This window comes from Vulpes vulpes, chromosome 13, assembly GCF_048418805.1.
Source record: "Vulpes vulpes isolate BD-2025 chromosome 13, VulVul3, whole genome shotgun sequence".
NCBI lineage: Eukaryota > Metazoa > Chordata > Mammalia > Carnivora > Canidae > Vulpes > Vulpes vulpes.
This window is the reverse complement of record NC_132792.1, coordinates 144,531,012-144,542,141: the sequence shown is the minus strand read 5'-3', so window position 1 is coordinate 144,542,141 and position 11,130 is coordinate 144,531,012. Positions and strand designations below refer to the sequence as shown.

The window sequence follows — 11,130 nt, the reverse complement described above, 5'->3', positions numbered from 1 at the left end:
AATCTAATTTCCATATTAAAATATTCTAAACATTTATCTTACCACAAGTTGTTCTCTGTGAGTAAACTTATACCCCAACTTGCAACAAACATTTTAAACCTTGGTAAACTGGAAATATTTTTAACTGGAAATAATATCCTAGAAATATTCTAGAAATATTCTTTGTTCTCTTTCTTTTCATTTCTAGGACTATTTCTATGTGGATAAAGTTTTCTGTTTTTTTCTTTGAACTGGTTATGATAGTGTGTAAGTAGGTGTGGGCCAAGTTTACAGTTGAAAAACGTTATACCATCTTGAGAAAAGTTAAAATGAAAGATAAATAAATACAGCTTCTTTCCCATATTGCCTCTTGCTTGCTTCCATCTTTTCTGGAGTGACTGGTCTAGAGGAATGGGGGACTGATCATGATTAAAAACTTTGGGGTCAAAGTTTATTACAGAAAATCTCCAGCTGTTACCTATGCTATGATTTGATGAAAATATTAAATGGCTTTGTTTCAATATTCTGGTAAATTATTAGATATATGGGATGACTTTTTCTAAATAGCTTCTCCCCATAGAAATATGGTTTATTTCTTTTGTGCCATCTGCAGGAAAGGAAGTCTAATTAAACATGTAAGGATATACGCAAGAAGTGGTAGGAGAAATGATAGAGAAAAATAGATCATTGTGAGGAAGTCCAAGGGGCTTATTTTTAAGTCCATTCAAATACACTTTTCATATGAAAAGTAGGTATGATTTATTAGCATATTTGAAATAACATGGGCTCTTGAATCAAATGGGGTCTTGAATCAACACAAATCTGTGGTGTAATTACTATCTTTCAGTGAAAGGGAGGCAATGCTCTCTATTTTGTGAGGTTAAGAATTGAATGAGAACAAAGTATAAATACCTAGCCTAGCTTCTTCCTCATGGAGGGTGTTGAACTAATGTTTATTTTATCCGTTTTCAAAGCCAATGGATTATGAAGTAACTCACAGCCAACCAGAGGAAAAACTATCTGGGAAAGAGGAGAGAGGGTAGAAAACACACTTGGATATTTGGTTGAATTTGCCAGCTTATCTGAAAGATAAGTCAAGTTATTAAAATTCATTGAGTACTCGTAAATTTCTAGAAGGATATTGGTACAAAAGACACATTAGAAATAAGTGAACATATCCTTGCTTCCCTGAAGCATAAAGTCAAGTTAAAGAGACAGAACTAAAATTCAAGATCTATATCATTGGACAAAAATTTATAAGGAAACTATCAGTGCACACAAAATACTATGGACTAAAAGCCTAAATATAGGAAGAGTCTGATACATTCCAGGAGATCTAGGAGATCAGGTAACAAAGACTTATCTTCAGATCAAGGTCTACACCAGAGATAAATAGGCCACTTCCTGATAGAATCTGGAACCCCTTAGAGGGGGTGTCACTGTGTGGTCACAAGGAGTGGAGTCCTGTTGACTGGGGGCTAATTCTGCCTCCTAAAATCAATCACAGTGGCAGGGAAAGAATGGCAACATGAGCAATGCTGGTGAGTCTCTAAAAGGGATGTCTCTGAGGCTTCTAGCAACCACTACATAAGGCAAATCTCTCACCTGCCCAGCCTTAAACCACATGTGGCTTTTATGTTTCATGCCCTTGGTTTTCTTTTTCTCTTCTTCTCCTCCCCAACTTGCACCCCCACTTTATGCCACCTGATCTTTGGAAGAAAACAGTGACTTGTTAATTATAACAATAGGAGGTGTGAATGATGGTGCAGGAGGGTAGTGATTGATTCTACCATTGTGGTAGATTATTTGTAAACCAGTTCTTGATAGAGGACTAGTGCTTTGCAAAGAAAATGGGTTGAGAGGACATTTCAGGTGATGGGAATGTGGGAATAAAGATATGTAGGTTGGAAGTTAGAGTGTATAGCATATTCAGGAAAGAGCAATGTCTTGGCTGGCAAACAGAAGGAAGCATGGTATGGTATAGTAGGAGATGGTGCTGGCAGGCAACCCAAAAGCCAGATCTAGTGAAGCCTTAGATTCTTTAGCATATTGAGTAGTTTTTGAACAGTATCAATAAGAACAGCATTAGAAGATTAAGGTGGTAGTGTGTGCAAAGTGCTTGGACAGGAAAGATAGGGAGACCATTATAAGAAACTGATGCCATAAATTCAAGGTGAGAGATGATAGGGCCCTGAAATAAGACAGTGACTGCATGGATGGAGAGGAGAGGATAGATTCTAGAGATATGTAGGAAGAGAAACCACATAGCATGGTCCTCTGTTACATGTGGGAGTGTTTGAGAAGAAGAGAAATAGAGCAAAGGAGTAATCATAGATGATTTTCAGGATTCTGATTTAGATAATTGGAAGAGTGGTGGTTCTTGTGACTGAGATTGGGAATACAGAAAAAGATCAAGCTAGGAAGCAAATGATCATATAAGCTTTGAAAATGTTGAGATGGAAGTGCTGGTAGATGTCCATGGAGAGATGTCCCATACATAATTCATTGGATATTTAGAACTAGAACCAAGGAAAGAAGTCTTGACTTAAAACAGATTTTTGGAATAATTCGTGTGGAATACATGAAATAGGTCAGGGAATGCTTCTAAAAAGAACAACAAAGGCATCTGTCTAGCAAAGGGCAAAACTGACATCAGCTCTGTCTATTGAGTGTTTGATTGTCTGGGTTCTATTTCTAGTATACAAAGACAATAACCACCAAGAGTCATCAGGAAAAATGATGGAAGGGTCTGTTTAGTTTTCTTATATTATCATAACTACACTCTAACAATTTTGAGTAGCACTTACTATTCTCACCAGACATATAACCCAACTAAGAGATAGGACTAATACAGTATTTATGTTGCTCATTTTACAAGTCTTTCATTATCAACTTTGGGTGTGATGGAAAAATCCTGGGCATTGATAAAACAATTGGATTATTCACTAGTTGTGCATTAAAAAGCATAGACAGTAAGTTAGAGCAAACTTTGAGGAGGCACCTACTCTACCTATGGTCTCTGTGCTTGGCTTTGTGACATTCAATATTCATCTCCTCAGATTAACTTAGGCAGCACAATGATCAAGGCTGAGAGAAGTTATAAATACTTTGCATGACCAAATCAGTATTCAAAAAAGCTCCTGTTGGGCCCAGTTGAATTTCAACTGGAATAGATGTAAATTCCTGCCCTTGGTTTCTGAAAAGTGACTGAATAAATAAAGAATAATGGAGTTAATAGTATAATGTGAGAGCTCCCAAAGCTAATCCTATTTGGGGCCACACTAATAGAACATACAATATGGGCAAAGTTGTTTTATGCTCTTCCCTGGGAAGCATGCAGAGTTCTTGAGTTGTGGGAGCCACTCTAGCCAGAGGGAGAGGACCCAGGTAGAAATGAGGCCATCTGAGGAATGGCTGAGGAATTGCTTAGTGACTGATGAGCCAGAGGGATTGAGGTGAACAGAAGGTTGAGATTTTTTTTTTATAAATATGAGAGCAGCAACCCATTTAAGAGGACTTATATGAATTCTGTCAAGGTTCAGAGGGCAGAACTTCTACAAATGGAAAGAAGATAAAAGAAGGCAATTTATAGTAGGAAAATCTTCATAACAATTTCATCTCTTCATAAATGGAATGGGTAGCCCTGTGTGGCTGTGAGCTCCCCACAGCTGGGAGTGCTTAAGCAGAGTGACTTCGCAGAGTAAGTCCTGGAGAGGGGGAAAAATCAAGATAGATGATCCTAAGGGTCATCAAATGCTGAGATTTGGCCCTGTGAAATAATCCATTCTATTGCTTCATTTTCTCATCCTGATGTAACTCTAGTTCATAAGGTTTTTTTTTTCTTCCCACATAGAGATAATCAGTTCTACAAATCTTATAATTCTGCTAGAGGATGAAATCTTTGCCGATTTTTTCAATACATTTCTTTCTCTTCCGGTAAGTATTCCCAGAATTAAATTCAAATGTTTCATCAACAGCCAAATAGTGAATCTCACTGACATGAGTACATTTTTAAAAAAATAATAAACTACTACTAACTCAAAACTATTTAAATTTGAGCAAATAAATAGGTATCAGAATATCTTTTAAAATCTCTAGGAGCTTCACACTACTATAAATCCCAAATCCTCAGCTTCCTTGATTGCCTTTGCCTGCCAGGTTATTTCTCATCATACCCTTTGTTGGTACCCAGATCTGCATTCTCTCACCTCTGCACCCCTTCTTGGCTGTGTGGTTAATTTTTATAGTTCCACCTACCAAAGTCTTAACCATTTTCCAAATCTCTGCTTAAATCCTGTTCTTGAGAAATTCCTAGCTTCTCCTTATCAGAACTTATTTCTCTCTGCCTCTGTGCCCCTTGGCACTTTGCATCCTTCTTGTGTTAAATGGATGTGTCTCTCCCACTAAACTGTGAGAATGTGAATTTATGCAGGACAAGGACCATGGATTATTTATTTTGCTCTATTTTTCCTACTAAGTGTTTGGCATCTAGCACTTTTTGAGCTATTGCCTGAAACCAAATATGTATTTTCTTAACCTGTGCAACTAAAACAAATGTCAAACATCAAAATATTCTTAGATCCAAACCTAGACTAATCCCATTTTTTTTTTTTGGTTTAAGTTTTTGGTTATATCTTAAGGTTGGTGCCTTATAATCTGTAGCTCAGTGTGTCCTTTTCCTTGGAACACCATCTATTAAAAGATGGAATTCATACAACTGGGAAAAAACAATTTTGTACTACCTCAATTTATTGAGTAGTTACTTTGTGCCAGCCAGTGGGATTATTACTGGGGATGCAGGTATTAATGATCCCATCCCTGTTCTCAAGGAATCCTCAGTCTAAGGTGAAAGAGTAATACTTAAGGTGAGTGCAAAATGGGTTGTGGGTGACATGATAAGAGTGTCTAGAAGGAAGTAAGAGTACAAGTGCATCAGAGGAAGAGACCATTCCTACCTGGTAGGTCAGGAAAGGCTTCAGTGAATAAGTGACACAAGCCGTCTTTAAAGAAGACAACATATTTGACAATTGGCCAGGGAATAAAATGGGGAGAAAAATGTGGATCTTTATCTTTATGCTACCTCTTTAGGTATGGGGAAAAGATGGCAGGTGTTGGGGGGAGAGTGGATTGAGTGGGGGTGGTAGATTGAGTACTACAAAGCAGAAACCTTACAAACAGAATGGAGTAACTAAAGGCACCAAGGAAAACAATCCTATGGTACTTGGGGAGAAACTGTAAGCAACTTCAAGGCAAGTTGAAGAAAAAGTTGTGAGAGGCAGACATAGCAAGAGACAAAGCTGCATAAACAAGCTCTGTGAAAGGCAGGCCATGCTTAGGAGTTTGGATATTATCCTGAAGGTGCTAGAGAGTCATCGAAGGGTTTCAAGTAAGAAGTCACATGATCAGACTTTAATTTGTGAAAATTATTTCTGCAGAAGTCTGACCATAGGTTCAGTTATAAGAGGGACTATGATGGAGGCAGGGAAACCAGTTAGGAGATTATTCAGTGATAGGGGTCTAAAGGCAAGAGAAGAAGAGAATGGAAAAAATAAGAGATTTTTTACAAAGGAAAATATTGGAACTTGTCACTGTTTGAACATCAGGGAGAGGTAGTAACAAGAAGGGAGGAGTCAGATGCTTGAGTGAAAGGTGGTGCCACTGTCTTAATGAAAGGTTGCAGAAATAATCTTGAGGCATGTTAGTTGGTTAATTCGTCAACACAACTTATGCAGTCTACAATAATGTTCTAGAAATGGTGAGAATGATGTGGGAGGTAAAATCCCAGACAAGAATATAAGAAAGTCTTGGCCATTTAGGTAGCTATAGTCTATTTAGAGAGACAGTATTAATTCATGTTGAATACCACTGTCAATTTACAAATTTTAACTTTAATTTCTATAATCACCCTATGATATGGACACCACTCCCTTCTTAAAGATGGATCTCAGAAGTTAAATAGCTCACCTAAGAATACATGGCAAGTCTTGAGAAGTTCTGGAACCTGACCAGGTTTTGAGGCTCTATACCTGGCATGTTTCCCACATCAGCCCCATGCCCTCTGTGGTGGAAATGTCATGTGGTGGAACTGCTTCCATGTACTACTCCCACATAACCTCATGATTCCATAGTCCTACCACACATCTCATGAAGGCAACTTCACATGCCAGGCAAAACATATTATGTCATACCCCAAGTGCAGAGCAGATAGGGGTTATTAAGAACTGAGCCTCCTTCACAGGCTGATATTTGTAAGTTACAACCAGTGACATTGCTTTCCTCTTCTATCTCATAGTCAAAGACAAAGGAGAGAGAAGGAGAGGGCCTAAAACTAACAAAATTTGGGGCTGATAGTCTTGGGGAGATGGTCAGGCTGACATACTGTGCTAAGAGTTCAGGGAGGAGTTGGGGCTTCAGCCCCTCTAGTTTATCCCCAAATGATGTAGGGATATTTTGAGACATGTTGGTGCCTATGGTGAGACTGATAAGCTTAGATACCTGTAAACATAGAAGCCCTTGCCCATCAGTCTCAAAGCTGGTTGCCTAGGTTGCAGTCCCTTCTCCAAGACAGTTACATAGAATTATCTATTAATTTTGAACACTCTTTATGCCCCCACTAAGTAATTTGTACCCCTAATCCTCATATCCTTAAGCCCCTCTGCTTTTCCCAGTTCAAGAGTTTAGGCAAATCCAAAGCTGTTTGTCCTTCTAAAAAGGCTTCAAGTCTTTGCTCTTTCTAAATCCATGTGGAAATAAATAATGTGGGGTCCTGGGTGGTTCAGGGGGTTTGGTGTCTGATTCTTGGCTCAGGTCGTGACCTCAGGATCTTGGGATCCAGCCTGGCCAGCTCTGCACTCAGTGGAGAGTCTGCTGGAGGATTCCGTCTCTCCCCCTCCTTCTGCTCCTTCCTGCTCATATTTTTTTTCTCTCTCAAATAAATAAATAAATCTTTTAAAAAAGAAATAAGTAATGCAATGCAAAAGTAAATGCCTTTTAATATCATAGACTTTGGCCTTTGTATGTAGACAAAATAACTCCCAGGTTGGGGCAGGGCAGACTGAAAAGATTGATGAATCTTACAGTTTAGTCTATTCTGGGTGTTTTTCTGTAAGGCAAGTTGATTTAGTGGAATGAATTTAAGAATTAATATCTCTTGAAATAGGAAATCAATGGAACCTTCTTCCCCTGTGGCTACAGTTGGACTGTGACATATTTGTGAAGAGAAACTCTACCTCTTTGGCTATTTCCTAGCTTTCTTTTGCAGGTCTTTGGTCAGACACCATTTTACACTGTTGAAAATTCACAGTGGAGCTTGTGGCCAGAAATACCTTATGACTTGGTAAGATTCTTGAATGGCAGAGGGTTTGGGATGGGGAGAGAGGAAGCTCAATTTGAAGTGTGGATTGAGAGATGGAGAGATAAAAGGAAGAGGAGGCCCAGAAGGTGACTGAAAGAAACTATAAAGCAGGTGAGTAGGACCTTGCAAACAGCATCAAGCCAAGTAGACATTTCTCCTTTTTGTGTTTTACCACATGGGCAGACAATTGCTGGTGAGTTCTCTCCTCTATATCCTAGTCTATGGTCAGCAAGTGATATTCACCTTTCATGTCCACTGTGGTCATTGGGTGGCAAATGCTTGGAACACCATTTGGAGAACTCTGGGGCTACACCTCAGCAAGAAGGAGTCTGAGAGTTGATTGGCAATGCCTTCCATGGGTGCAGGATAGAAGTGGCAGCCCCTGAGCCACCTAATGATTATTTGCACTATAAGTTATAGCTTAAGGTAAGGTGCCAATCTGCAATTCCTAATGACTACCCTACAATTCTACTTCAGAAACATGTCTTTTCCTAATCTTTTTATCTCTTTATATGTTTTCCTTGTCTATTGTCTTCCTCCTTTCCTTTCCTCCCTTGGGTTCCCTTTTTCCACTATGTAGACCTTAGACTTACCAACGACTTCTGCATGCTCTATCAGTGGCATGTGGAATCACAAAGACCACTCTAACCCATACTCACAACAAGATTTTGTTTTTCTCTGAGACCTGGAGAGCTGAGAAAGATACTCCCCTCTGCTTCTTATATTTGATTTCTCTAGGAAAACCCTGAAACCTAAAATCTTTATTTTATTGAGAGAGAAGAAATAACCACCACCACCACCACAGAAATACAAAGAATTATAAGAGACTACTATGAAAAATTATATGCCAAAAAATTGGACGCCCAGAAGAAATGGATAAATTCATAGAAACATATAATTTCTAAAGCCAAATCAAAAAGAAATAGAAAATCTGAACAGAACAATAACTAGTAATGAAATTGAATTGGTGATCAGAAAATTTCTAACAAAAGTTCAGAACCAGATGGATTCACAGGTGAATGCTATCAAATGTTTAAAGAAGAGTTAATACCTATTCTCCTCTATTCCTAAAGAATAGAAAAGAAAGGAAAGTTTCCAAATACCTCCTACAAAGTCAGCATTACTCTGATACCAAAACTAGACAAAGCCTACCAAAAGGGAGAACTACAGGCAAATATCTCTGATGAACATAGATGGCAAAAATCTCTAACAAAATATTAGCAAACGGAAATCAGCAATACATTAAAAGGATCATCTACTGTAATAAAGTGAGATTTATTTTGTGGGTGCAAGGATGGTTCAGTGTTTGCAAATCAATCAACATGATAACATCATATTAACAAAATGACAGATAAAAATCATATGATGATCTTAATAGATGCAGAAAAGGCATTTGACAAAATTCAACATCCATTCATGATAAAAACTCTCAACAAAGTTGGTTTATTTTTTTTTTAATTTTTATTTATTTATTTATGATAGTCACAGAGAGAGAGAGAGAGAGAGGCAGAGACATAGGCAGAGGGAGAAGCAGGCTCCATGCACCGGGAGCCCGACGTGGGATTCGATCCTGGATCTCCAGGATCGCGCCCTGGGCCAAAGGCAGGCGCTAAACCGCTGCGCCACCCAGGGATCCCAACAAAGTTGGTTTAAAAGGAACACACCTCAACATAATAAAGGCTATATGTGACAAACCCATGGCTAACATCATACTTGATGGTAAAAATTGAAAGTTTTTCCTCTAAGATCAAGAACAAGACAAGAATGTCCACTCTTAACCACTTTTATTTAACTTAGTACTGTAAGTCCTAACCACAGCAATCAGATAAAAAAATAAAAAGCATCCAAATTGGTAAGGAAGAAGTAAAATTGTCACTATTTGAAGATGACATGATACATATAAAGCCTTAACCAATCCATCAAAAAAAATGTTAGAAGAAATAAATGGATTCTGTAAAGTTTCAGGATACAAAATTAATAAACAGAAATCTGTTGTGTTTCTATACACTAATAATGAAATAGAAAGAGAAATTAAGAAAGCAATTGCATTTACAATTTTATCAAAAAGGATAAGATACCTAGGAATAAACTTAACCAAGAAGGTGAAAGATCTATACTCTGAAAACTATAAAACACTGATGAAAGAAATTGTAGATGGCACAAACAAATGGAAAGACATACCCTCATGGATTGGAAGAATTAATATTGTTTAAAGGTCCATAATACCCAAAGCAATCTACAGATGCAATGCAATTCCTATCAAAACACCAATAGTATTTTTACAGAACTAGAACAAATAATCCTAAAATTTATATAGAACCACAAAAGACTCCAGAAAGCCAAAGCAATCTTGCAAAGAAGAACAAAGCTGAAGGTATCAGAATCCTAGATTTTAGGATATACTACAAATTTGGGGCACCTGACTGGTTCCATCAGTTAAATGTCTGCCTTTGGCTCAGATCATGATCCCAGGGTCCTGGAATGGAGCCCTACAGTGGGCTCTCTGGTCAGTGAGGAGCCTTCTTCTCCCTCTCCTTCTGCCTACCACTCTGCCTACTTGTGCTCTTCTCTCTCTGTCAAATAAATAAATAAATAAATAAATAAATAAATAAATAAATTTAAAAATTAAAAATAAAATAAAATATACTACAAAGCTATAGCAATCATGGACTGACAAAACATGGACACATATATCAATGTGGGTAGATCTATGGTTAAATCAATCTATAGGTCTATCCATAGTATGGCATTGACACAAACATGGACACATATATCAATGTGGGTAGATCTATGGCTAAATCTATCTATAGGTCTATCCATAGTATATAAAGCCCAGAAATAAACCCACACTTGTATGGTCAATTAATCTATAACAAAAGGGAGAAGAAAATACAATAGGGAAAAGATAATCTCTTCAATAAATAATGTTGAAAAAACTGGACAGCTACATGCAAATGAATGAAAGTACTTTCTAATACTATACACAAAAATCAACTCAAAATGGATCAAAGACCTAAATGTGAGACCTGAAACCATAAAAATCCTAAAAGAAAGCATAGGCAGTAATCTCTTTGATATCAGCCTTAACAACATATTTGTGGGTATGTCTCCTCAGGCAAAGGAAACAAAAGCAAAATTAAACCATTGAGACTATGCCAAAATAAATACCTTTGCACAGCAAAAGCTGGTGAAAGAAGAAGATATTTGCAAGTGATGTATATATAATAAAGGGTTAATATCCAAAAAATATAAAGAACTATACAACTCAACACCAAAACCAGTCCAATTAAAAATGAGCAGAAGACCCAAATAGACATTATTTCCAACAAAGATGTACAGATGAGGGTGCCTGGGTGGCTCAATCAGTTAAGGGTTGGACACATGATTTCAGCTCAGATGAGGGTCTCAGGATCATGAGATTGAGCCCTTTGTAGGGCTCTGTTCTCAGCATGGAGTCTGCTTGAGATTGTCTGCCTCTCACTCTCCCTCTGCTCCTCCCCCTACTAGAGCCCCTCCCCCTCTGATTAAAATAAACAAATCTTTTAAAAAAGATGTACAGATGGCCAATATACATATGAAAAGATGTTAAATAACATGAATCATCAAGAAAATGTAAATCAAAACTACAATAAGATACCACCTCCTACCTGTCAGAATGACAAGAAATAACAAATGTTGGTGAGGATGTAAATTGGTACAACCATTGTGGAAAACAGTATGGAGATTCCTCAAAAAATCAAAACTAGAACTGCCATAAAATCCAGTGATTCCACTACTGGGTATTTACCCAAAGAAAA

At 37.7% G+C, this 11,130-nt stretch overlaps 1 protein-coding gene across 1 annotated transcript in view; it reads left to right on the top strand.

Moving 5' to 3' along the window:
• Positions 1-1,507: 1,507 nt before the first annotated feature.
• Positions 1,508-11,130, top strand: part of RGSL1 (regulator of G protein signaling like 1) — a 68,029-nt gene continuing 58,406 nt past the window's right edge. The window contains exons 1-3 of the mRNA XM_072733679.1: positions 1,508-1,520; positions 3,833-3,915; positions 7,241-7,315. Coding sequence (XP_072589780.1) covers positions 1,508-1,520; positions 3,833-3,915; positions 7,241-7,315 — 171 coding nt within the window. The remainder of the gene's footprint in view (positions 1,521-3,832; positions 3,916-7,240; positions 7,316-11,130) is intronic.